This window comes from Vollenhovia emeryi, unplaced genomic scaffold (assembly GCF_000949405.1).
Source record: "Vollenhovia emeryi isolate VEMERY1.0 unplaced genomic scaffold, V.emery_V1.0 DF939409.1, whole genome shotgun sequence".
Classification (NCBI taxonomy): domain Eukaryota; kingdom Metazoa; phylum Arthropoda; class Insecta; order Hymenoptera; family Formicidae; genus Vollenhovia; species Vollenhovia emeryi.
Genome location: NW_011966957.1, coordinates 93,310 through 120,977, shown reverse-complemented (window position 1 = coordinate 120,977; position 27,668 = coordinate 93,310). Strand labels below are relative to the sequence as shown.

Sequence of the window (27,668 nt, the reverse complement as noted above, 5' to 3'; positions counted from 1 at the left end):
GAGGCGAAACATTTTAAAGATGCTATAAACAATCCGCCGATGTTTATACCGAAAGATTTACTACCCCTTTGTAATACAAATAATATCAGCTTCTGTATGGATAACGGTGCTGTATACCAGCGAACGTTATATCTATGGAAAAAATAATCATCGAATGTATGTAATAGGTAATAAATTAATAACTAATTAATAATTATAATATTGTGCGCGTGTATACTATACGTATATAACTGAGAATATTCTACAAAACTGTTTCTTACGCAGTAGAAAATACATGATTATTGTGATCTGTAATTTCTTGTCCAGCATAGTTGGCTATGAATACATATACAAGAATGATTGCTGCAATGGAAAAGTGCATTAAAAGTTCTATGTTTCGGCTGCCAAATGCTAAACTTTGCAAAATCTGAAATATATGTTTCTTGAATTTATGCATTAATATCAATTACATACATCAATTATATGTATTATAAAAAAATTAGAAGATCTACACACAAGGAAATATGTAGATGAGTTTTTCGTTTTTTTCTGATAATTTAGAATTAGTTCAAATTCTGTCCAAAATTTAGATGGTTAATTATTTTCACGACTATTTATTATATTATCTTTATTGGTCATTGGTCTTTTTAACTAAAAAAATATTAGAATATTGTTATGCCCACACTAATCCTCAGATTCCATCTGAATTGAGCTGCATTTTAGTATGCACGACGTTCCCGATTGACGAGAGATTACAGTTGTTTGTTTAACGATTGCCTTAGGGCCAGTTTCACAAACATCGATTATCTGTTAACTAGGGTTCAGTCAACTCCCTATCTTTTTCTATCTTGTTCTCTAAGAAGAGACAGAGAATTAACCGTCAATTAACCGTCAGTTAGCAGTTAACCGACCTTTGTGAAACTGGCCCTTAGCGATTCATATTTTGGAGAGAATCAGTGAATGCAACAACATATTACATTATTTATTTAAATTATATGTTTTATGCTTAGAACATATATAAGATGTTATGTAAAGACGCAAAAAAACTTACTCGAAAAAGGTTGAGACTCAAGCAAGACACACTAACTGCGATTATAAAGAGAAATGTTCCCTCAAAGTTGGTTGTTACAATCTCGGCAAATCTTAAAAAATGAAAAGGTATATATTAAAGATTCTAATTAAAAATATTGTGCAAATTTTGTGAACAAATTTAACATTTTCTATAAGACATTTTTTAATAGGTTTTCGAAAAGAAAATATTGTTAATACGCTTAATTATTAATAAATAATTGTGTGTGTGTAAAAGATTATTATTTTACTATTAAAACACTTTTACAGTGCTGTACATCGATACGAATTATCATTTAAGAAATTAACTTTATAGCTTGACGATGGATATCGACGGCATAAATCATTGCTTTATAAATCGTAATTTCATTCTCTATACTATTTCCTAAAATATTGATCATCATTGCTCGTTCGATACGATAGCTATAAATAATAAGATTACTGTAAATATAGAGTCTTTCTACATTTCAGATAACAAATGACATTTTACTTACAAAATAAATGTTTATTTTTATATATTTTACGTATGTTTTTTACCTGGCGATCTTAAACATTCCACAAGCATGTTTAAGATATCCTACGAGCATTGTTCCCGTTGCTATATATGCAATTGCTCCTATACAAAGAGCTGCATTTAAGTGCAGTAAGATTAAATAGAAATACTTGTCCTGATCGACAAAGTATTCAGTTGCGATAGGCATCGTAATAGGTGACCGAGATTCATTCATGGGCATAATGATATCGAGAATGCGCGGCCACATTGGTAAGGAAAACAGAGAAAATGCACCGCACAATGTAAGCTCTGAGCATATTAAAAAAATAGTAATAATTTACTGTTTGTAAATGAGTAATAATGCAAATTATCGATTTGTCATGCGTACGATTTTTTTGCTGTAATCAATTTTTTACGTCGCGACACATAAAGAAAGTTAATAAATTTTATCTTACGCATTATTCTAATGGTAAAACGTCTACCAATGCGTCCATATTTTTCTATAATGGCAATTTCATTTTCATCTTTTAAAGTAGTATAGATATGTTGCAATTGTTCCAGTAAACATTTGACCTATTATATTAACAATATTTTATACAGTTTCTCCTAAAGTTTTGAAAAACTTTTATAAAAATTTATTTATATTGAACGATTAAAAATCTAACTTACAATTTGAATGTTAATCCAAAAGGAATTATATTTAATTATAAATGCAACAAAAAGTAATATGAAAGAAAATATTTCAATAGCAAGTTGAAGTGTGTATTCTGTAGTAAAAAATGTTGTAATCTACAATTAAATTTATAGAAGAAGTCATATTAATATAATTACTTTATATGTGTAAGAATTTAAATAACAATTTATAAGTATAAAATAGTCAATTGTTTTTATGTATAGGTAATCACAATATGTAGCTTTCATATTATATAATTTTAATATAGTTAATTTAAATTATATTATAAAATATAATATGACATGATATGATGTTTATTTAACATTATATATTATATTAATTATTTAATATTCAACATTAAATTAATGTTAAATAATAAATTTGTAATTTATAGATCTATTACATAATAAGACATATTAAAAATATACCTGAAATATAATAAAGCTCGTCAAAATACCAAAAAACAAAATTAATTGAAATTTAACAAGTTTTGATTGCTTGTAGGGCCATAAGCCAATGGCGAGTAGAAGAATCCGATTGATGTCAAAATATTGGGTCACAACCGAAATCATTTCTCAATAAGCATTAAGACACATCTGCTTGTAAAAAAGACGACAAAGTTTTGTATGCCCTTCTTCCCGATAGATGAACATTTTGAAATATTTTCTATGTTAAATTCTACATAGCGACATGTAATACTATAGCCTAATTAATATACATGGGATATAATACAAACTACTGTCGTGGGATCGAGATATTTATACTTTGATAATTTTGCTAGAAAAAAAGCAATCAATTTTATACCGAATGGAATTCAACAGCTGTTTATTTCACACAGTAAAAACACACATAAGGAAACTTTATCGAAGTCTACGCAAGCGCAATTCATTCGATCCTAGCGACGTTGTCCCACAGCTACACGTTTCATTTCTATGCGTGCAGTCGTAGGATACGTTTGATCTTTTAGATAAATATTGGCACTGTCTTGATAGAAGTTGTTACAAATCATGTGTTAAGTTGAACATGAAATTATTACTGGCGAAGTGAAGGTACTGTAAACTGTAAAATTTAAAGATATTTAAAATATCAAAGATTGTTAAATGTTTGGCATCTAAATATCATAAAAAGTTCTGCATTCTGCAGAGCAAGTATTAAGATACTTACTTTTTTATCGTATACATTAATCTGTTACATTTCTCGTAATACTATAACATCTCTTATTCTGACAAATTAGAATTCTTGTTACTTATCTTTGTAATTTCGAAATTATATTACTTTTTATATACAATATAATTCTTTAAATTTTAATATTATGAAATAATCTACACAAATCATTACATAATACATTTGACAACGAAAGAGAATTCATTGCAAAAGAATGACTTAAGAGAAAGACTTAAAAAAATTAATCACTATTAATCTAATAAAAAGAAGAATTTTTCAAAATTGGATAATACAAATTTAGTAAACAATTAAGTGATCAAAGCAATGTAAGAGAAATTGAAAGGATATTTATTTCTTATAAAGAAATGTTTATAAGTATAAATATTTCACCAAAAAGTCGCGCATGCATTTGTCAGTTTTCAATAATATAATAATATTAATAATACATCTCATCTGTTTTGTGATGTGTATGCTCGTAAAGTAAGTTAGATCATTCACGGAAGTAGTAAAACTCAGCTTATACAATATATCGATGTAGCTGAACCGTTAATTTATTAATAATTTGTAAACATTGTTTTAAACATTTTCTTACGTTTAATATTCCTTACAATTCTATTGAAATTTGCAACTTATTTTACATTAAATCATTTTATATTATGTTGCCTCTAATTAATTTCCTTCTTATTTTTACTATTCATTGTTTGACTATTCGTTGATTTGTTTTTTAATTAATTCTGCGTGGAATAAATAACAGTAAAAAACGATATTCCGGTACTCAACAACTGTAATAAGATATGATTTTTCTAGTTTTCTTTAAAATATATGTTAACATATATGTATTTTAAACGTAAATTTCTTACCGTAGCAGCACCTTCTAATGATCCTACAAACAATCCGGCAATATTTAGAGTAAACGCTTTCGTACCTTTTTGCAAAAGGAACAGTATCATTTTTTGTATTTGCAAGGGAGCCACGTACCACTCACTGTTGTACCTATGTGATGATAAATTGATAATTGAGAAATATAAAGAAAATCTACGAACAGTTTTATCACGCATTTCATATAAACTATATTAAGTATATTTTTTTTGTTACATTGATCTGCATAACAGATATGTGCATATAATTGTATCGTGTAATTAGTGTCTTACACAGAGACAAATACATGATTATTATGATCTGTAATTTCTTGTGCAACATAGTTGGCGATAAACATGTAAGACAAGTGAACGATGATAAATGTTATTCGTAACAAAAGTTCATCAATATCATATTCAAAGGATGTTATCTGAAAAATCTAAAATAAACGGATATTTAATTAAATCATAAAAGTTAAATCAATAATATCAAATAAAATAACAATGAATTAAGATTGTCTGAATAAAAATTTATTAGTAACTAATCTTATTACTATTATTCATAAGAATATTATAAAACAAAGACAGTATTTACCCGAAAAACATTAAGAGACCCGCAAATCAGACCGGCCATTATCAACAAGGAGAACATTACTTTAAATCTAGATACTACTGAGTCAGAAAATCTTCAAATAAAAGACAATATTATTATATATGCTATTTTTACATATAAAATGTATATGTTATCTCAATTAGTCTAATAATATAATAATAATAATAATTACTATTGAATACCAACTTTATAGCTTTGCGATGCATATCGACGGCACAAATTAATTCTTTGTAAATCAAATTCTCATTTTGTAGCTTGTTCTTTTGTAGAGTTTTGAATGTCATTACACGTGTTATACGATAACTGCAAATGATTCTTTTGGCATTATTAAATGACCTCTCTAATTTTGCACCTTAATAGATTCTTCACATTTGTTTTTATACTTTTGATATTCCCTTACCAAACAATTCGAAACATTCCGCATGCATGTTGTAGATAAAATATGAGTATTGTTCCTGTTGCGAACATTACAAATAACCCAATAAAAACAGCTGCATGTGTATAGAAAAGTACCAAGTAGAAGTATTTTTTATGATCGATAATGTGTTCTGTCACAAGCAGCGGCAAAAAATGTAACCGAGTTTCATTTATAGACAGAAAGATGTCAAAAATGTGCAACCAAATTGGATATGAAATTAAAATGAGCATAATCAATATGAAAAGCACTGAAAAACGTTTATAGATCAATTCATTAAAAAACATTTATTATAAACTCATTGCGCATTAAAGTTTTTAAACATAATATACAATTTGTGTTTAACAGAGATCATAAAGAGTTGTCTTACATAGAAGCATAATTGTGTAACGTTTCGCAACGACAGCATACTCTTTTATGATATTAATTTCATTCTCGTCGGTTAACTCGTTACAAATATGCTGTAGACGCTCAAGCAAATACTTTACCTGTCAATATTACATACTATTTTCTTAATCATATTTGAAAAATATTGTCTTGTTTGTATTATATAAGAAAGACAAGCTTTTGGAAATATTTCTTTTCAAAAAGTAATACTTATACAAATACAATATACTACGATATAATATACCACATGACATTCGAGAAAGTATTGAAGCTGCACAGCTGTTCTATGTAATTAATCAACGAAATAAAATTAATTAAACATCTTACACTGTAGAAGAATTTCATTATTATTATTATTTGTATATAGTGCGGAAAGAAAAATCTATTTGTGTACATATAAAAATAAAATCTATAAAAAAGTAAAAACTTGTCTAATTGCATAATTCAATGCAATATACTCGTATATTTAAGAAATCATGATATGCATCTTACCATGACAGAAATTTACTCAAAATTTTTCGAAAGCAAAATTTTAGTTGTTTATGTTAGCATATGTAATTTTTAAAGTTTTAAAGAACACCTCAATTATTGTGCAAGTTCAGACAGCTATCTCGAACTGATTATTGAGCTATGCAGTGAGCTGAATTGTTGGTCCTTTTTTTATAATACTTATTGTTATCAATTTATACATATATGACTTTTCTTTTATACTATATGTTAGTAAAATGACTGATTTTTTTCTATCTAACGTTTAATTTCTTTTATTCTGTCCGCTTATTGTAAAATAAAATCGATTTAGTTTCACGAACGATTGCCATTCAATATATTTTACTTACGATTTCAATGTTAACACTAAATGAACTATATTTAATTGCTAAGGTAACGTAAAATAAAGCAGATCCAAGAATTTTGATGAGGAGATCTCGAGTATAGTGTGAAGTCAGCAATGTTGTAAACTAAAAAATATTTTTATACAATGAGATGATGAATTTACACAAAAATTATTATTTTCTTATTCAAACAAACAGCACTTCTACCAATAAATTTGTAATTGTTTTTCAAAGTATAATTTGATACGCGAAATCTATTTAATTACAATATCTTAGCCAAAATTAGAAATTAAAATTTTTTTTACACATATACAGGATGAATTTTATTTCGTGTCCCAGTCTTTTACCAAGCCAATTTTGGAAAAATGGCAAAATTCTCGCTATATATGCTTCAATCATGTAATATCTAATTATACCTCTCAAGATACAATTAGATATTACATGATTGAAACTAGAGCTTCCTAGTACACGTATACTAGACTATAAATCCGTGTATTTAACTTATCCGTGTTTTAACCCGTGTACACGAATTTAAAGAATCTTCATTTACGTGAATCCGTGAACACGTGAATGTGACATGTGCTCACGAATATTCGTGAACGTAACACGCGTACACGAATATCCGTGTATGTGCCACCATGTGTAAACGTGTAGCCGTGTATACCTCAATAGGGAAATATTTAGAGAATTATGTGAACAAAATCTGGATAAAACTTGGAATGCTGGAATTATGCGTATACATATGTCGAACAACATATGCAGAAATAGAGATCTTTCATCAAATTTTGATAAATAGTTGCACACGTTTACACATACATGGATATTCGAGTACACGTTTTACCTACACGAATATTCGAGTACACGTGTCACATACACGAATATTCGAATACACGTATCACATACACGACTATACGTGTACACATGTCACGTACACAGGTACACGTGAATGAAGGTACCTTAAATCCATGTACACGGATTACGTGTAAATACACGTGAATCTTGAAACACGTATCCAATCAAAAACTCTAATTGAGACATATAATATAATGAATTTTTTTTCTTTTCTTTTCCCGGGTTGGTTACAGTTTCGGTCGGTAATTTATCTGTCATGGTAAGAATCTGAGACACGAAATAAAATTCACCTTGTATAATAACAAACACATGTTATGAAATTAATATCACGGTACTTATTTAATATTGCAATGATAACAACGATTTCGGTATATTAAAGCGCAAAATAAAAGATTATTAAGAATAAAAACGTCATAGTTTTTATCTAGTCATAATATAGCTACTTATACAATATATATGTATATTAAGGTACCTGAAGTAAGATAAATGATGTCAAAATACTATACAACAAAATAAATTGAAGTTGAACAAGTTTAGACTGTTGATAAGGCCATAGACCAACTATGAGTAACATAAACTTATTGAGGCCAGTATGTAAAGAGATACAAGTCATTTCTTCACAAGCATGCAAATGTATGTGACAGCAGAAAGACCATTTCGTTAATTTGTTTTCTTTCGTTTTATCAATTGCATTTTGTTGCTTTATTTTGCTTCAGCTTTTAGCTCAAATTATGGTTTAACATAATTATCTAATTTAACGTAATGTTAAATGTAACAGAATATTACCACATGAGAACATGTAATTTAACAATTTTCTCTGTGAATAAATTGGTGATTAAATGATTAAGTGATATAAGATAATTGAACAGATGTGTTCATTTCTCATAGAGCAAAACTCTGATAAAAGATCGCGCAGGCGCAAGCTTCAGTGCAGGCTTATCCGGAGGCGCGTGACTACGTTTCGTATTGCATTCATTTTACGACTTTATTAATTGTCGAAGAAGTTAATTTTAAAATAATTTTATAAGTGTGCTAAAGCGATTTGACGTGTCCCTTCAACCAAATATATTTTTATTTGAAAATAGCACGCAAGAATTCTCAGTGTGTTATTTCTTGCTTTTGACATACGTCAAGCAAAGGCAACTGCAGCAAAGGATCAAAAGCCTTAACTCATAATAATTTATTATAAAAAGTTCTTAAAAGTAACTTTTACATAAATAAAAGTTAAAAATCGTTATATATTTTTTTAATAATATGTGTAAGTATACTATTCATTGATTAATTATATTTTGCTGTAAGTAGAAAATTGTAATAATAATAACATAATTGTACTATGGTCTCTCTATCTATTACTATTTATTTGCAAGTGGAAAATCGCAGCTTATTAAAATTGAGTATTTTATTTGTTACATATAATATCAGTCATACAATTAAAAATAATTAATGTACCTGAAATATAATGAAAATCGCCAAAATTCCAAAAAATACAATTAACTAAACTCGATTGCTGATAACGCCGTAGATCAAATAATAAAAACCGATGGAGTCTGATATATGTATAAACAGTCGATCATTTCTTCCTTGGACATCACAATACATTTGATGAGAGAGAAATTGATTTGTGTATTACTTTTTTATTTGTCTGTTGAGGTTCTTTTATTTCTTTTCTATTTTAAATTTAATACAAATTACCTAAGTTCCTGTAATGCAAAATATAACAAAATATCACTGTGAGATAAAAGCATTTTATAAAACTGACAATTTACACTAGGTATTTGCACCTTTATTTTTAAGAGAGGCATGTGTAAGTCCAGTCGATTTATTTGTGTTTAGCAATAAAGAAAGAAACTATGACAGATGTTTATTTCCCATAGAGAGAAGTACCTCGTGAAGAGACTTGTGCGTCAGTGCGCAGGTGCGGTTTGACCCTTTCCAGCCCAATATATTGGAACGTTCCTCATTCTAGTATGTGCTGTCTTAAGTTACAGTCTATCTGGCTAGTGTTCTTGTGATATTCACTCTTAATACTGAAAATCTATAGTGTACGTGACATAATCTGATAAGAGCATGATTAAGCAAACATCTATTTAAGAATTGTTAAATAAAACATTTTTGAACGAGGAGGTGGAAGGACTCTTTCCTCATAACGAATTATATAAATAGTCTCAGTTATCATCCATCTTTCGCTGAGGAACGACGTGTTTAATGATGAGTGTCGTGTACGCTAAAAAGCTCGAAAATGTTTTACTATGCATCCGAGAAGACCTAAAGTGCTACGGAAAATAGCTGCAAATCACATTTAAAAAGTGGAAGATGTGAATAAAATGCGAATAAAACGATATAAAATAACAAACGCCGTTCATACTTTGCCGGACCTCAGTAAAACATGATAAACATCAGAGAATAAACAGATCATACAGTTATTTTTTAAAAACTTGCTACTGTCGTTGCACCAAAGAGAAGTTAAATTGAAAGAAGATAGTACTTTTTGTGGGTGTATTAGTCTACGAGCTGTTAATCTGAAATACCGAAGCATAATGAAGAAACCTCTCAGAAAAACATGTCACAAAAAGTATTGCTCGGACGTGTGAAAATATTAATCGTAATTGGAGTAATGTTATTTTTTTCAATAAAGGCACTTTTTCAGTGAAATACGATCAATCGAACTGATTTCTCGAGTGGACTATGAAACTCCCGTTAAAGATGCACGTTTGGGGTTGCTTTTCAAAGCAAGGGTTTAGAACTTTAACTCTATTTGCAGAGAATTTAGATACCAAGGAGATGGTCAAAATTAATCAAAGAAATTACATTAATATAACTATCGGCCGGAAAGTGGTTTTGAAGCAAAAATTAGAAGTAGATCCTTGAGAAGAACAATGATCCAAAACATTGGAGTCACCTGTGCTCCTATTGGAAAGAAGAAAATGGTGTCAAAACATTAGATTGGGCGTCGTAATTACCAGACATTTCATAGAAAATGTGTTAGAATTTAATAAAAATGAAACTACGTGGAAAAAATGTGCATACGACGAAACAATTATCTTAACAGATTTGTTTGAGGTGATGATCTTTACTTGAAGAATGTGTTAGAAAATTGATGTGATGCCTCGAAAACATAAGATAATAATTGACTACGACGGTGATTCAATGACACACAAATGCTACTCTAATTGTTAGTACATATGTAAGTTTTTCACTTTATAGCTAGCTTAATATCTTATTTGCTTTATATTCTCATCGGTCCTGATTCACTTCTTCACTTTTACTATTGTGTATTTATGTCGCCTGAAAACAGATCTCCTTATTATAAACTGGTTATTGCGATAAATATCACCACATGTCTCAGTGGTCAAATTGGATAAACCCGTCACAGATTAAGGGAGGTCAAGGTTTAAATCCTGACTAATGTAATATTTTTATAACAAATTCTTTACAGTTTTTTTTTCAAATATGATGCTTATTAGCATTAAACGTCAAATCGTTTATCCATTAAGTATGCGAATTTACTGTTTCAAGAAATAATAGGATTATGTTTTACAACAATTGACACGCGATTTACTGAGCTTGGAAAAGTATAGAAAATTTACATAAAATTTAGACTACGAAGAGCCGATAGCTCTGACTGATAATTGATATATATTATTAAGTCTTATTTGATTTATTTTTTATTTTTTAAATAATAATTAGTTTCAAAGTTAGTCACGTTTTTATTAGACTGCATGCTTATTTCTTCACAAAAGTATAACTTGCACAACTAAAATGTTGACGTAATAGTTGTTACTATATATTGCTAGTAAACAGTAATTTCTTCTTGAAAATTTAGGTATATTTGTATATTTTTTAAATAATATTCTCTTCTTTTTATTTGCCGATTAAATGTTCTATAATTTTTCATCTCTATGTTTAGTTTTCTTTTTTGCATTTAAATATCAAATTGAATTGTCTAATGTAGTGCATTGAACGAAATACTACCGTGAGATCGAAACACATGGCAATTTACACCTTTATTCCAGAAGAGATGTATGGTTAAATGATCGATTTGTATGTATATGGCTAAAAAGTAACAGATGTTTCCGTAAAGGAGTACTTTGTAAAGGGACTTGTGCGACAGTTGACCACAGGTGGAGTTCGACCCCTTCCAACATAATATATTTTAACGTTCTTTATTCTAGTGTATGCTTTTTAAAGTGATATTTGATTCTTGAAGAAGTTACTTAATTTGAAATCTTAGACATAGCAATTATTAATATACATTGTTAATGAATTAAATTTTTTAGTAAAGGTATTTCTGTTTTATATGTTTGTGATTTTCAAATTCCTAAATTTCTATATGTTTAATCTATATTTGTTCAACATGGCTTATATCTGCACGATATATTTTATATATTATACATTTCTATAACACTATTTGAGGAAAAAGTTATAATTTTATAGATATCAATTTTTGCTACCTGTAGAATGTAGATAATCAATATTGTCATTACTTCTTTTACGTATATTATTCTCAAGCTATCATAGAAATATGGATTAGTTTGTGAGAAATTCCTTCTATTAAATAAATAATTAGATATTGAAAATACATAATATTAAATATTATTAAAAATAAAATAAAGTTTATTACACTTCATTCGAGAATGAAACTATAGTGAAAAAGAAATTTTTTATATATAATTTAATAGTTAAATCATATTAAAGATCACTTTTAAATAAAAAATTTTATTGCATTGACAAAAAGAAAAAACTGGTAAAAATAATTCAATAAAACTTGAATGACAACAAATATATTATATGCATATACAACATTGCCCTGGTATTTTTGATTTAATTAAATTAAATTTTTCTAGCAGAAATGATACTTTAGTCTAAAACATAAAAAATTAACTACTTGAATACATTCAATGTGTGTAGCCTTTATTTAGACCACATTTTATTCTTTTAATTACAAAGATTCATAGTTGATTTTTATAATTAAATTAAATTGAAATAAAAGAATTGATATGGCTTGATATCATTGCTGTGTAGAATACATGAAGGTGAAATAAGACATTGATGCTTTTAATAACTGTAACAGAATATATGTATTACATTAATAATGACAGAGTCATTTGTAATATTTAAGATTATGTATGATGTTATAAGAATTATTACCGTAGCGAAACACTCTAAAGATGCCACAAATATTTTGCCAATGTGCAAAGCGAAGGCTTTGCTATTTTTTTGTAATATGAAGAGTATCAACTTTTGTATGTGCACAGGAGCTATATACCATCGAATATTGTATCTATAAAAGAATGACAATAAATGAAGAATCTCGTTTACTGACAAAATATTTATCAACTATTTAATGTTTAAGTATTTGCTGATATTTTTCATCAATTCTAATTACTTCGAGAGAGAGAGAGAGAGAGAGACACTTAATTTTTTTTAATTTGTAGGGGAAAATTCATATTATACAATGGTTCTTGTAGAATTTGCGAAAAGAATTTATCGCACCCCGTAAAACGTGTCAAACTATGAAAAGTTTTGCAGACAAAACATGTCCTTACTTTTAAAGAGATCACGATAAGGGGAACAGAGATATCCAACATCTAAAAATTCTCTTGAATGTAGAGATTTCTAGCTTCAAAATAAAAAAAAATTTTCAAATGCGATAAGTTTTCGCGAAGTTACGAATATTTGAAGTTGAGTGAAATGGTACAAATTTTTGTTACGTTAATTTGTTGCGCAGTGTATATAAACATTATATTTAACAATTTCTTACGCTGTAAGGTATATGTAATTATCGTGATCCATAACTTCTTGTCCGGTATAGTTAGCTAAGAACATATATAAAAGAATGACCGACACCATCAAAGAATGAAGTATAAATGCTTCTCTATTTCCGAGTGACACACTCCGAAAAATCTAAAATTTTATAATGAAAGTTTTAGTTATATTAATACTTATTTATTTTCTATACAAAACTATATTATTATAAAACTATAAATAAATAATACACAAGAAATAATTTTTGTTACTCCTTTTTTCTGAAAAATTTTGATTCATTAAAAACGAATTGGTACTTGTTTTTAATTATTTTCATAATTATTTGATTATGTTTCTTTTTATCTGCGAGTTCTTTATATTCAAATATTATGAGATAATCTATACAAGTATTATAATTGAATAACGTATATAAAGCGCGAGAGAAAACTCACTCCAAAAAGATTGAGACTCAAAGAAACTACATTAACTGATATTAATAAGATGAAAGATCCTTCAAAGCTGGATAATATAAATTGAGAATACCTTAAAAAAGTAAAACATTATTAAAAATACTATAGAAATAATATTAAATATGGATACCAACTTTATAGCTTTACGTTGAATGTCGATGGCACAAATTATTTCCTTGTAAACCATCATCTCATTTTTTGTACTAATATTTTCAACCATTTTGATCATCATCGCTTGCTCGATACGATAACTGTGAATTAATTTCAAGTTCTAAATAGTTTTTCGTAATTTATTTGTATTGAATAAGAAATGGAAATTTTGTTTTTAACCGTATAACTCTTGAATTTATTCGTATATTTATGTTTTCACCTGGCAATTTTAAACAATCCACAAGCGTGTATAAAATATCCTCTGAGCAATGTTCCTGTGGCTGCTATTGTAGTTGCTCCTATACATACAACTACATCTAAATGTAAAAAAATTAAGTAATAATATTTTTCTTGATCAATGAAGTACTCAGCCATAAAGTAGCTTAGCATTTGATGTGGATGATATCTATATCCGTTTATATTTAAAGCAATATTAATAATTGGAACAAAAGTAACAATAAGTAAGCAGCCCATGGTGAACACTAAGAAACATTTAAAAAAGTTATATAAGTATTTCAAATATATCGCATAAATATTTTGTTACATATTCATGTTCCGAAATACTTTAATATACGTATTTTAAATTTCTATGCCTCACATATTTTTTCCACTATAATATTTTATATAAATATGAATAGAAAAGTTACACTTTTAACATACTAATTGAAATAAAACGCGTATACATATATTCTACATAAATATTGTAAAAATATTTCTTATCCTCTTTTATCACTTTTAACATATCACTTTACATTCTAGAAATATGTCAACTATATTTAATATAAATATAAAAAATTATAATAATGTTTAAATAGTCATGTGTATTTAATTGTTTATATATGTTATAATTAATTTACTTAGCTTTGTAATGTACGTTAACATGTGTTATCTTACTTATAATGAAAAATGTATAACGTTTCACACTGTTTCCATACTGTTTCATAATATTGATCTCGTTCTCGTCTTTTAATTCATTACATATTTGCTGCAGTTTTTCCATTAACTGCCTTACCTATAATAAAATTTAATGCATTTCTTATTGAAAAACCTAGAAGAAATTATTATATGTGAAAACTTACTTATAAAGTGTATTTTTTCAAATGCGCATTAGGTTTAAAACTTACATTATGCATATTCATCCAAAATGCATTATAGTTTATGATGTATGTACTATAAAACGTTACGGTAGAGAAAACTTCTATTATAAGATCAGAAGTGCATTTTGTAGTAATAAATCTTGCAAGCTACAATTAATAAATTTACTGAAGAAATCACAAAATTATTCTCCTGTTCAATTAAGCAAATTGTAAGTGTAAAATGAATAGTTTCTTTGTAGTGAACAATACATAATAAAACTTTATAATTCTATTATAAATTTTTTCTATTATAAACATTTTAGGAAGATGAATGGTTGTAATTATTGATTTATGTAGTAACTTATAATAGTATAATTAAAAATGTGGAATGCTATCATGATAGAATTAAAAATGTAACATATAATATGGAATATATTTACTTGGAAACTAATACCACCTATCACAAGACTAAGACACAAGATTATTTGAAGTCTAACGATATTTGATCGATAATAAGGCCATAAACCAAGAGCAAGTAAGAGAACCCGGTTGAGGTTAAAGTATTTAGTCTCGATACAGATCATTACTCTATGAACATAGAAATACGTTTGACGGTGAAAACGTCACTGGTGGATTGTGCACATATATTTCTCCCTTTCAATTGAATTCTTCATAACTTACTATTTTTTTATAAATTACATTATAAATTATCTAATCTAACGTAAGCGTAGTTGGAACAAATTGGCGAAAAATACCACTCTGAAATTGGAATGTAATTGAAGTAATTGAACAATTTTACTTGAGAAGGTGTAGGCGATTATGCGATCAATATAATATGGGCAATCAAACGAGTGTTCATTTCTCAGAGATATATACATGCATGCATATTTCCTGAATTTCTAACAGAGAGTTGCGTAAGCATTCGCCAGTTTTCAGTAACGCAATAACGCATTAACATGTGACAAGTAAAAAAGAACACTGAGAGTTTAAAACGCTTGACAGCACATACATAAGTTAACGATATATTAATCGCAATAACATGTGTCATTCATTACATGATGCGTGCTTTCGTAAATTATATTATAATAAAATCATTTAGGAAAATGGTAATCGTTCAATCTTACATATATTGATGTATTAATTATTAATATATTAGTACTAACTTACTACAAACATCACTGCTTTAAATTTTGTATTTTCTTAAAATAAAAAATCCTTACAATTCCAACGAGACTACTAATCAAAATCGCTGTCTAAATAGATTATAGAATATAATTGGTCTTTAATGTATTAATCAATTTCTTCATTATTACTATTCCACTTTAGTATTAGTTGATCTGTTTTGCTTCACTGTTGCGTAGAATAAAGAACGGTGAAATATGACACTATGGTACTCAACAACTGTAATAAGATAACACTTTCCTATTTTTCTCTATCTAAACATATTTTATGTGTTTTGGAAGGTGTATTTTCTTAAGCTTAACACACGCATTTCTTAAAACTCTATTGAAATTACTAATTAACTTATTATTAGTTAAACAAGAGAGATTTTTGTAGATTATGTAAATTGCATTTAACTAGTTCACCCTTCTTTATTATTCTACTGTTCATGATTTGACTATTAGTTAATTCATTTTTTTGACAATTCTGCGTATAATAAAGAACATTAAAAAACAATATTACGATACTCGAAAACAATAAAACTTCTTATACATATATGTATATTTTTTTAAATGTTAACACATGTTTTAAATGTAAATTTCTTACCGTAGCAGCACCTTGTAATGATCCCACAAATATTCCAGCAATAGTTAGATTGAACGTTTTGGTACCTCTTTGCAAGACAAACAGTATCATTTTTTGTACTTGTAACGGAGCTAGGTACCATTGGATGTTATATCTATATCGTAACAAATTAAAATAATTGAGAAATACTTAAAAAATTCGCTAACAAATTTAACATACGTTCCTGAATATATTAATTGTATTTTTGTTACTATATTGATAGATATAAATACATGTAATTCTATTACATGAATATTATCCTCACATTGTTACAAATATATTATTATTATGATCCATAATTTCTTGCCCGAGATAGTTTCCTATAAACGCGTACACTACATGAACGTAGATAAATAGGAATCGTAACAGAAGTTCATTAATATCACTTTTAAGAGATGCTAGCTGTAAAATCTAAAATACAAGCATCTTAATGCACGTCGTAAAACTTTTATAAAACGAAATTTATAATAAACAAAATAACGATTATTTAGAACTCTTGATCAAAATTTGATGATAATTATTTAGATTTACGGACACCTTCCAATTTCGATAAATTTAATATACACATAATATATTGTCACGGTCATGACCCTGAGTGATTCAAAAAGTTTTAGCCGTCGGTTGGTGTTTGTATTTCATAGAATACGTGTTTATATGTAACTTTGTTTTTTTTACAAAGCACATGCACGAAGACTGTGTGTTTCTACTCCTCCTTAGGGAGAGGGGCTTTACCTCACGGAGATATAACCTTACCTATCCCATGTTTGAGGTGTAAATCTAAATAATTACCAATTTGATAGCAATTGGTCCTGTTATTGTTATAAAATATACTCTCAAAGAAAGACAATATGTACCCGACAAAAATTCAAACTCTCACAAACCACGCCGACTGCTATCGAAAGGGAGAACATTACTTGAAATTTAGATACTATCAACTCGGAGAATCTTCAAGAGAAAGAGGGCATTACTCATATTCTATCCGCATTATCAATTATTACAAATATTATGTAACTACTCTTGTATGAATACCAACTTCATAGCTTTTCTATGCGTATCCACAGCATAAATTAATTCTTTGAGAAGCAAATTATCATTCTTCAAGCTGTTTCTTTGCAGAGTTTTAATTGTTATCGCTCGTTTAATACGATAACTGCAAGTGATTTCTCATAGTTATAGTTTCACTAAATTTGCATTTTTTATATTTGGTTTTACAATATATTTATATTCTTACCTGACAATTCGAAACATTCCACAACCATTCCACAACAATTCAACTGAATTTGATTACCTTACCCTACCAGTCAAAATTATTTGTTTATAATCACTTTTATCAATATCAACTAAAATTATTTGATATTGAATGAGTTTAGACTGCTGATAAAGTCATAGACAAACTGTACGTAGCAGAAATCAATTGTGACCAATATGTAAATAGTAGATGCACCTTATTTCTTCACGATAATGCAGATACAGGTAACAGCAAATGAATCGGTGTATTCTTGCTCTTTCAATTAGTCTATTACGCATTACATTACTTATCTAATCTAATTACTAATGTAAATAGCCTACTTTAATGCAAAATAAAACACAACAAAAAATTACCGTGAGATCGGAACACTTGTAGTAATCTTGGAAACTGATTGTGAGAATAAGACAACAAAGTGATCAATATAATGTAAGATTATCGAACAAATGTTTATTTCTCAGACAAGCAAAAATATAATACTTGAGAAAATATTTCATTACAAATAGTTGCGCAAATATATTCGTTATACCTCATTTGTTTTTAGTGCAACTTATTAATCACCCCTTTTTCTTTCCAAATAATAGCCAGTATTAATTATTTGTAATCATTCTTATCGCATGTTATACTTTATAGTATCTTTAATTAAACCATTTTGTTTTAACGTTGCGTAGAATAAAGGACAGTGAAATATGATAGCACGGTGCTCAGCAACTATAATAAGATAGACTATTGTATGTTTCTTCTGTATAAAATATAAAATATGTTAAAGATTAACATGTTTTTACCGTAGCTGCACCTTCTAAAGACCCCACAAACAATCCAGCAATATTCATAGTAAACACCTTGGTACTTCTTTGCAACAGGAATAAAATAAACTTCTGTATTTGTAATGGAGCCATATACCATTGAACATTGTACCTGTATCACGAAGAATTATTAATTAAGTAGAGGAACATGAAAAAACTAAAGAATGAGTCTTGCTCATTGTCTATATCGAATATCTACACGTATATAAAGTTGCTTTTTAGTTGAATAAAAGTTTTTGTTATTGTAGTACATCGCAGGATAACTATGCGTACATATAATCATATCATCTAGATATTATTTTCCTTACACGGAAACATATACATCATTATTGTGATCCATAATTTCTTGCGCAAGATAATTGGCTAGCATTATATACACAAATTCAATAATTATATACAATATGCGTAATAAAATTTCCACACTATCGAATTCAAATGATATTACCTGAAAAATCTATAATACAAGCGTACTCAGAATCATGATAGATAAGAGTCAATGATATCAAACAAAATGACGATTACTGACAACTGTCAATGAAAATTTATTATTATACATATATATCTAGCCTTAGTTAATACATGGTACAAAAAAGACTGTAATTACCCGAAAAACATTAAGACTTGCGCTAAGCACACCAAATAATATCAAAAAGGAGAACATTACTTTAAATTTAGATATCGTCAAGTCAGACAACCTTCAAGAGACACAAGATATTACTTTACGTGTATTCTATATGTGATAAATTGATTGTTACAAATAATGTATTATTCTTGATATATAAATTCTAACTTCATAGCTTTGCGATGCATGTCAACGGCATAGATTAATCCTTTATAAATCAGTTTCTCACTTTTCCAGTTGTTTTTTCGTAACATCTCGAATGCCATTGCTTGTTCGACACGATAACTGCAAGTGATTCTTCTACCAAACTTACATAGGCCTCTTATTTTTTAATTTTCCAAATTTTCTACTGTCTGTTTTATGTTATATTTATTCTCTTACCTAGCAATTCGAAACATTCCGCACGCATGCTGTTGACAAACTATAAACAATGTTCCAGTCGCTAACAATGTGGTACAGCCTATGGCATAAGCCGCGTACATGTGAAACAATATAAAATAGACATATTTTTCTTGATCAATGAAATATTCAGCCATAAGCGGCAACGAAGACCGTGATCGAGTTCCGTTTATGAAGAACAAGATATCGAAAATGTGTGGCCAAAATAAACATAAAGTTAAAACGAACATCACGAACACTAAAAGCACTGGAGAACATGTAAAAGTAATTTTACTTTATAAATAAATTTGTTAGAACTTATTGATTAAAAAGAATACCACGATCACTAAAAGAACTGAAGAACATTTAAAAGGTAATTTACTTCATAAATGAATTTGTTATAATTTATTAATTAAACAAATAAAATTTATAAGTCTCTGATGTAAAATCACAAATATGAAGTAATAAAGGATGTAAGAGGCAAGATAGGATGTTAGTGTCTAAATTCAGAGCTGTCCGATTTGCATTTTTCTGCCGATTTTTGCGAGTCACCGCCTATTGCCCCTCGAGTCACTTTACAACCGTAACCATGCGCGCGGCGCTCAGCTTCAGGTGTATTTAAGGTATACGGTGTATTAAGCCAACGGCAAACAATACTATTTTTCCTACTAGATTCCTTACGAAAGCCAATCAAGATTCAGCTTTGAGTCACCTGATCGAAAACTCTGCATCCCAATTGGCTCTCGTAAGCAATCCAGTAGGAAAAATAGTATCGTGTGCCGTTGGCTTTAGTTAACTTATCTGTAATGCGATGCCATTGAGTGCCCCTTGACTGTCAGTTTTTGAAACGTAATTTGTTTAAAATCTTTTTACATAATTAATTCAATAAGAAACTTTTAATACTCGATTATTAATTACATTTATAAGAGTATTTTTAATAATAAATTTCCACGTTACCTAAGTTTCACCTTTCAAAAACTGACATTCGGCAGTCCAGGAGCACGCAACGACATCGCATTACAAATACGCCGTACCTGAAGTTAAACGCCGCGCGCTTCATTACGGTTGTCAAGTGACTCTAGTAGGGGGCGATAGGCGGTGACTCGCGAAAATCGGCCGAAAAGTGCAAATTGTAGACAGCACTGGTCTAAATGATTTTAATTTTTAAATATATTGTAAAAATTTTACCTTAGACGGCATTTGAACCTGGATCCCCCTTTCACTAGACGGACGTTTCACCCATTCGACCAAGGAACGCATGAGACGCCCACCTAGTAAGAGGGAGATCCAGGTTCAAACCCTGGCTAATGTAAATTTTTCGCAATAAATTTAGAAATTAAAATTAGGTAGACATTAACATCCTCTAATAAATATGTTATTACTTTGTATTTGTCATTTACTAATTAACTTGCAAATATAAATTGTGTATAACAAAAGCAAATTGTCTTACATAACAATGTAATTGTGTAATGTCTCGCATAATTACGGTACTTTACTATGATATTGAGTTCATTTTCGTCAGTTAACTCGTTACATATGTACTGCAAGTACTCCAACAAATATTTTACCTTTTAACAAATTTCTATATTTATTATTTATCTCTTTGTTAAAATTGGAAAAATTATTTTCATTATATATTAAAGTTTATATTAATATATTTTATAAACATTGAAATTTAATTGTACAATACATAATATAAAGTTCGCTTTACTTACGATTTTGGTGTTAATACTAAACGAAATATATTTAATAACATACATAGAAAAAAATAATACAGAAGACAGAACGTTGATGACTAAATTCAGAGTACATTTTAAAGTAATAAACATTGAAAGCTGCAAAAAATAGATTTTATATAATAACCTTTATTAACATTAACATTTCTTGTCCATTGAGGCAATTGTTAGTTGGAAATTATTGTATGCTTCTTAATATATATAATAATTTAATAAATACAAATAAAAATAAATAATTCAAACAACTATTGAATTTTTTATAATGAGAAATTGAATATTTTGTGTTTTGTTATATAGTTTTTCAGTATGTACTTTTTCTAATGCTGTGTATACCTTTCATGATTCAAACTATTTGCAAGTAATGTTATATCTTTGTGATTATAACCAAATAAAAACGAAATAACTACAAGGCTCTTAATAGCATTACTACGATCTTATTGTGATTTTTTATATATTTAATTTACAATGTTCAAATTTCGTTATAAATTAAAATTTAATAATTCTTTTGTTATGCAGTAATAACAAAAAAAATATTGACGTACCTGACACAGAATACTACTTGCCAAAATACTAAAAAATAAAATTAGTTGGAGTCGAACGAAATTAGATTGTTGGTAAGGCCATAGCCCAACTGCGAGCAATAAAAATCGATTTAGGCTAACATGTAGAGTTTTGACACAGATCATTTCTTCATTGATATAGAATTGACAAAGAAGTGATCAGTTCACGTGTTTTCTCCCTTTTTGCCAATTGAATAACCTGTAGCTGTGTTTCTGTTTTATTTGAATTTTTTAGACAAATTATCTAATTCAACTTGAATGCAATGCAAAATTAATGAACACTATCTTGAGATCGAAACACTTGGAAATTGACACTTTTACAGTTAAGCGATCGATCCGGTTATAGCAATAATGGGGAACAGATGTTATTTCCCGTAAGAAAATTAGTTGTAAAGGGACTTGGGATACAGTGGACTGCGCAGATACAGTTCGAGCTTCTTTCCAATGTAATGTATTATAAAGTACTTCATTCTAGTGTATGCTGTTGAAGTATGTTTGAGTTTTCAAGAAAGTGTCAATTGCAGCATGAAACATTGATGTAACTATTATTGTTAATATACATTGTTGGTAAATATTATGCAATTTCTTATTGAATATACATTTATGTTTCCAAAATTTTATTTTCTACATTCCTACATCTTTATTTGTTCGTCAACTAAAAACTTGTAGTCTATACGATACTCAACTCATCATTTACTTCCAGATAATATTGTTCTAATAATACTAACCTCAGGATAACATAGATCTTTTGACTAAGAGATTGTTAACTATTAGCGTGTCGTAAGGACTTCATATAACATCGAGAATTAAAAATACAAAATGTCATGAAATATGAAAATTTTTTAATTGTATTTCTTAACACTGGTTTTGAAAAGAAGAAATTTATTATTAAAGTTATGCAGTTTTATTAACCTGTTTGTAAATATTTTTACTATCAGTATATCAGTTAATCAATAAAACGCTCACTTTACATACAATACTATCTATTTAAAAAAATTGTGTAGTAATCAATACTTTTATACTATGATATTAATTTCTTCTATTCAATCGAAATTTTTATTTTTTTACATAATAATCTTATCAAGTAATAATTTAAAGTGCGAACTCTTTAAGATTTGATTTTAATTAATTAATTTAAATAAAACTTAAACACGTCAACACATTGCATATAATTAATTTTACCATGTAGTATAAAGAATAGTAAAATAAGATATAAGACATAATAAGGTAGAAGAATATAATTTCTTTTTTAATATAAATCACCAAATTTAATGCGACGTAAAATACAACACAAATTACCATGAGATTGGAACACTAGCCTCTCAGGAATATAAGAGACTGAGAATAGGACGATTGAGTAATCAATATAACTGTTTGTATTGCAACTTATTAATTACCTCTCTTTCTTACCAAATAATAGCCAATATTACTTGTTTACAATCATTATTATCACATGTTATTTCATAGTACCTTTAATTAATCCATTTTGAGACGGGAAACTTATAGTCAACCCAACTGGCTGGTTATTTTATTAGTTTATTACACAACGTTTCGACCCTATTTTTTGGGTCCTTTTCAAGTAGTACTAAGTCACTCATCGCCGCCGAATAAGACAGAGTCCAATTATAAAATATCGAATGTTCGAGCCCAGCAATCACAGTGCTTACACGTATGCGTATATTTTATAACTCGACTCTGTTTCTTATTCGACGACGATGACTAACTTAGTACCACTTGAAAAATACCCTCCAAAAAATAGGGTCGAAACGTTGTGTAATAAACTAATAAAATAACTAGTCAGTTGGGTTGACTATAAGTTTCCCGTCTCAATTTTTAATCATTACTGGTGACAATAAGCAAACTCCCCTTTAATCCATTTTGTTTTAACGTTGCGTAGAATAAAGGACAGTGAAATATGATAGCACGGTACTCAGCAACTGTAATAAAATGGACTATTTTTTGTTTTTCTGTTAAAAATATAAAATATGTTAAAGATTAACATATTTTTACCGTAGCTGCACCTTCTAAAGATCCCACAAACATTCCAGCAATATTCATAGTAAACACCTTGGTACCTCTTTGCAACAGGAATAGAATCAACTTCTGTATTTGTAACGGAGCCATATACCATTGAACCTTGTACCTGTATTACAACGAATCATTAATTAGAGAAATATTAAAAAACTAAAGAATGAGCCTTGCTCGTTGTCTATAACAAATATCTACACATATGTAAAGTTGCTCTTTAATTGAATGGAAGGTTATGTTATTGTAGTACATCGCAGAATAAATATGTGTATATAATCATATCGTATGGATATCTTCCTTACACGGAAACATATACATCATTACTGTGATCCATAATTTCTTGCGCAAGATAATTGGCTAGCATTATATACACAAAATCAATAATAATATATATTATGCGTAATAAAATTTCCACACTATCGACTCCAAGTGATATCACCTGAAAAATCTATAATACAAGCGTACTCAGAATCTTGATAGATACTAGTCAATGATATCAAACAAAATAACGATTACTGACAACTGTCAATGAAAATTTATTATTATACACAAAGAGTGAGTAAAAAGTACCGGACAGGTGAAATATCTCGAAAAGTATGGGAGATACGGAAAAATGTTTCAGACAAAAGTTATACGGTTTTAAAAGGACTATATAATGGTAAAATACATTTTTGAAAAAGTAAATTTTTTATGGTTATGTGGAGGTCGCCGCCACTGTTTTAAATAAAGACCCCTATTTCTAATTACATATTCTTGTAGCTGACTGTGGGACCTTTTCAAAACACTACAGATAAATTTTTTTTAGTTAAGTACTTTTCCAGATATGAGTTGACATAGTCCAAGTACCGCTGGCATTAGCAGATTTACATGATCGACTGCGTGGGCGATATTTAAAATTGGATTTCACAAGTTAAAATTTTATTTAAGAAAATTTAAGAAGTCACATACCTCTTGATATAACCAGCTGTCTGTCGCATGGTCTACTGCCTATCGCCTTCACACGGTAGTGCTAATACCAACGATACCTGAACATTGCCAACTCACATCTCGAAAAAAAACTTAATCAAAAAGAGATTGTATTGTTTCGTAGTGTTTCGAAAAGGTCTCGACGTCAGCTACAAGAAAGTTTAATCGGAAATAGGGGGTTCCATTTCAAAAATGGTGGAAACCTCCAGTAACCATAAAAAATTTACTTTTTTAAATTTATTTTACCATTATACATATAGCCCTTTTAAAACAGTACAACTTTTGTTTGAAACATTTTTTTCTTATCTCGCATATTTTTCGAACTATTTCACCGGTCCGGTACTTCTTATTCACCAAGTATATGTAACCTAGCCTTAGTTAATACATGGTACAAAAAGACTGTAATTACCCGAAAAACATTAAGACTTGCGCTAAGCACACCAAATAATATCAAAAAGGCGAACATTACTTTAAATTTAGATAATGTCAAGTCAGACAACCTTTAAGAGACACAAGTTATTACTTTACGTGTATTCTATTTTATATGTGATAAATTTATTATTAGAAATATTGTATTATTATTAATATATAGATTCTAACTTCATAGCTTTGCGATGCATGTCAACGGCATAGATTAATCCTTTATAAATCACTTTCTCAGTTTTCCAGTTGTTTTTTCGTAACATCTCGAATGCCATTGCTTGTTCGACACGATAACTGCAAGTGATTCTTCTGCCAAACTTACATAGGCCTCTTATTTTCCAATTTTCCAAATTGTCTACTGTCTGTTTTATGTTTATTCTCTTACCTAGCAATTCGAAACATTCCGCACGCATGCTGTTGACAAACTATAAACAATGTTCCTGTCGCTAACAATGTGGTACCGCCTATGACATAGGCTGCGTACATGTGGAACAATACAAAATAGACATATTTTTCTTGATCAATGAAATATTCAGCCATAAGTGGCAACGAAGGAAATGATTGAGTTCCGTTTATGAAGAAGAAGGTATCAAAAATGTGTGGCCAAAATAAACATAAAGTTAAAACGAACATCACGCACACTAAAAGCACTGAAGAACATTTAAAAATAATATTACTTCAGAAATAAATTTGTTAGTATTTGTTGATTAAAACGAATACCGCGATCATTAAAAGCACCGAAAAACATTAAAAATAAATTTTACTTCATAAATGAATTTGTTATAATTTATTAATTAACTGGCAAATATAACAAAATTAAGTGAAGCTTATTGCCGCCAATGGTAATTAAACAAAGAGAAAAGATTTTCGAAGTCGACCAGACTGGCAAAAAATGATCTTTATTTAAGTCACATTTTTCAAGCAGAATTTGGTAAAAAAACAAATGTTCAAAACGCAATACGTAGAAAAAAACTTTAAGTATGTACAAAGAAGAAAAATATTTAATGTTGACAGAAAAATTCATGAATATCATATCTGAAATTATTACGGGTAAAGATAAACAAACACAAATAGATAAATAGTAAGATAATAAGTCAGAGAAATTAATTAATTAATTAATAAGTTAAGTGTAAGAGTTAACTTATTTATTTATCTTTACCCGTAATAATTTCAGATATGATATTATAAATTTGCTGCCACAGACTTATGAACTCATTCTGCTTCGACATAAATTAATGTTTTCAGTCAACATTAGTTATTTTCTTACTTTGTACATACTTAAAGTTCTTTACTTTGTATTGCGTTTTGAGCATTTGTAATTTCCAGATTGTATTGCACTTGAAAAGATCCCGATAAGAGGTCGAAACCTTGTGACATAAATAAATATCACCTTTTTGCTAGTCTGGTTGACTTTTAAGAAAATTTTCCCTTTGCAAATGTAAGTTGTGTATAAAAAAAGCAAATTTCATACATAACAATGTAACTGTGTAATGTCTCGCATAATTACGGTACTTCGTTATGATATTGAGTTCATTTTCGTCGGTTAACCCGTTATATATGTGCTGCAAATGCCCCAACAAAAATTTTACCTTTTAACAAATTTCTATATTTATTATTTGTCTCTTTGTTAAACTTGGGAAAATTGTTTTTATTATATATTAAAGTTTATGTTAATATTTTATAAATATTTATATTTAAATGTAGAATACATAATATGAGGTTTGTTTTACTTACGATTTTGGTATTAATACCAAACGAAATATATTTAGTAACAAATATAGCACAAAATAATGTAGAAGACAGAACGTTGACGACTAAATCCACAGTACATTTTAAAGTAATAAATGTTGTAAGCTGCAAAAATAGTTTTATATAATGACCTTTATTAACATTAACATTTCTTGTCCATCAAGGGAATTGTTAGATGGAAATTATTGTATGCTTTTTAATATACATATACAATAATAATTTAATAAACGTAAATTAAAAAAATAATTCACACCGATATTCAATTTTCCGTAATAAGAAATTAAATATTTTTGTTTTGTTAATTTTTCAGCATGTTTTATGTCATTATTATAATGCTGTGTATATCTTTGATGATTCTAACAAATTGTAAGTAATGTTATATACTTGTGATTCTAACCAAATAAAAACGAAATAAACACAACGCTCTTAATAACATTACTACGATCTTATTGTGATTTTGTATATATTTAATTTACAATGTTCAAATTTCGTCACAAATTAAAATTGAATAATTCTTTTGTTATGTAGTAATAACAAAAAATATTGACGTACCTGACATAGAATAAAAGTTGCCAAAATACCACAAAATAAAATTAG

The 27,668-nt window shown here is 28.4% G+C and overlaps 3 protein-coding genes across 7 annotated transcripts in view; all 3 read right to left on the bottom strand.

Annotated features, from left to right (window-relative positions):
* LOC105557895 overlaps nt 1-8,101 on the bottom strand; it is a 9,905-nt gene extending 1,804 nt beyond the window's left edge. The window contains exons 1-15 of the mRNA XM_012005285.1: nt 7,804-8,101; nt 6,486-6,605; nt 5,633-5,750; nt 5,248-5,512; nt 5,034-5,150; nt 4,830-4,920; nt 4,529-4,674; nt 4,238-4,370; nt 2,210-2,329; nt 1,996-2,113; nt 1,585-1,849; nt 1,357-1,470; nt 1,031-1,121; nt 261-406; nt 24-132 (exon numbers count right to left, since the gene is read on the bottom strand). Coding sequence (XP_011860675.1) covers nt 24-132; nt 261-406; nt 1,031-1,121; nt 1,357-1,470; nt 1,585-1,849; nt 1,996-2,113; nt 2,210-2,329; nt 4,238-4,370; nt 4,529-4,674; nt 4,830-4,920; nt 5,034-5,150; nt 5,248-5,512; nt 5,633-5,750; nt 6,486-6,605; nt 7,804-7,944 — 2,094 coding nt within the window. The 5' untranslated portion in view covers nt 7,945-8,101. The remainder of the gene's footprint in view (nt 1-23; nt 133-260; nt 407-1,030; nt 1,122-1,356; nt 1,471-1,584; nt 1,850-1,995; nt 2,114-2,209; nt 2,330-4,237; nt 4,371-4,528; nt 4,675-4,829; nt 4,921-5,033; nt 5,151-5,247; nt 5,513-5,632; nt 5,751-6,485; nt 6,606-7,803) is intronic.
* A 4,057-nt stretch (nt 8,102-12,158) lies between these two features.
* Nucleotides 12,159-15,382, bottom strand: LOC105557889 (odorant receptor 4-like). 3 transcript variants are annotated; one of them, XM_012005278.1, is made up of 9 exons: nt 15,213-15,382; nt 14,821-14,940; nt 14,591-14,708; nt 13,917-14,013; nt 13,681-13,797; nt 13,529-13,619; nt 13,093-13,235; nt 12,480-12,612; nt 12,159-12,393 (listed from the first exon to the last, which is right to left on the bottom strand). In XM_012005278.1, the coding sequence occupies exons 1-9, from the start codon at nt 15,354-15,356 to the stop codon at nt 12,340-12,342; spliced, it is 1,017 nt and encodes a 338-aa protein (XP_011860668.1). In that variant the 5' UTR covers nt 15,357-15,382; the 3' UTR covers nt 12,159-12,339. The 3 variants fall into 3 exon arrangements, with proteins under 3 accessions (XP_011860668.1, XP_011860667.1, XP_011860669.1); XM_012005277.1 differs by having other exon boundaries at nt 12,160-12,393; nt 13,917-14,178; XM_012005279.1 differs by having other exon boundaries at nt 12,161-12,393; nt 13,917-14,178; nt 15,230-15,271.
* A 2,867-nt stretch (nt 15,383-18,249) lies between these two features.
* LOC105557888 lies at nt 18,250-21,423 on the bottom strand. 3 transcript variants are annotated; one of them, XM_012005276.1, is made up of 6 exons: nt 21,325-21,423; nt 21,060-21,177; nt 19,214-19,877; nt 18,918-19,063; nt 18,589-18,721; nt 18,250-18,514 (listed from the first exon to the last, which is right to left on the bottom strand). In XM_012005276.1, exons 3-6 carry the CDS (start codon nt 19,268-19,270, stop codon nt 18,461-18,463), a joined length of 390 nt encoding a protein of 129 aa, XP_011860666.1. In that variant the 5' UTR covers nt 19,271-19,877; nt 21,060-21,177; nt 21,325-21,423; the 3' UTR covers nt 18,250-18,460. The 3 variants fall into 3 exon arrangements, 2 of the variants coding, with proteins under 2 accessions (XP_011860666.1, XP_011860665.1); XR_001008630.1 differs by lacking the exons at nt 18,250-18,514; nt 18,589-18,721 and having other exon boundaries at nt 18,809-19,063; nt 19,214-19,516; nt 19,613-19,877; XM_012005275.1 differs by lacking the exons at nt 18,250-18,514; nt 18,589-18,721; nt 18,918-19,063 and having other exon boundaries at nt 19,163-19,516; nt 19,613-19,877.
* Nucleotides 21,424-27,668: the final 6,245 nt, after the last annotated feature.

Bases quoted from the DNA above. Each gene is read 5' to 3' on its own strand.
- LOC105557889 (XM_012005277.1), bottom strand. From the start codon at position 15,356: ATGATCTGTATCGAGACTAAATACTTTAACCTCAACCGGGTTCTCTTA. The intron at 14,941-15,212 runs GTAAATATATTC...TATTAATTGTAG, and splicing joins TAGGTGGTATTAGTTTCCAA to CTTGCAAGATTTATTACTAC. The intron at 12,394-12,479 runs GTAATAATTCTT...ATTCTGTTACAG, and splicing joins CTTTAGAGTGTTTCGCTACG to TTATTAAAAGCATCAATGTC.
- LOC105557888 (XM_012005275.1), bottom strand. From the start codon at position 21,369: ATGTATGTTATTAAATATATTTCGTTTAGTATTAACACCAAAATC. The intron at 21,178-21,324 runs GTAAGTAAAGCG...ATTTGTTAAAAG, and splicing joins TTAGTATTAACACCAAAATC to GTAAAATATTTGTTGGAGTA. The intron at 19,878-21,059 runs GTAAGACAATTT...CATGTTCTCCAG, and splicing joins TTACACAATTACATTGTTAT to TGCTTTTAGTGTTCGTGATG.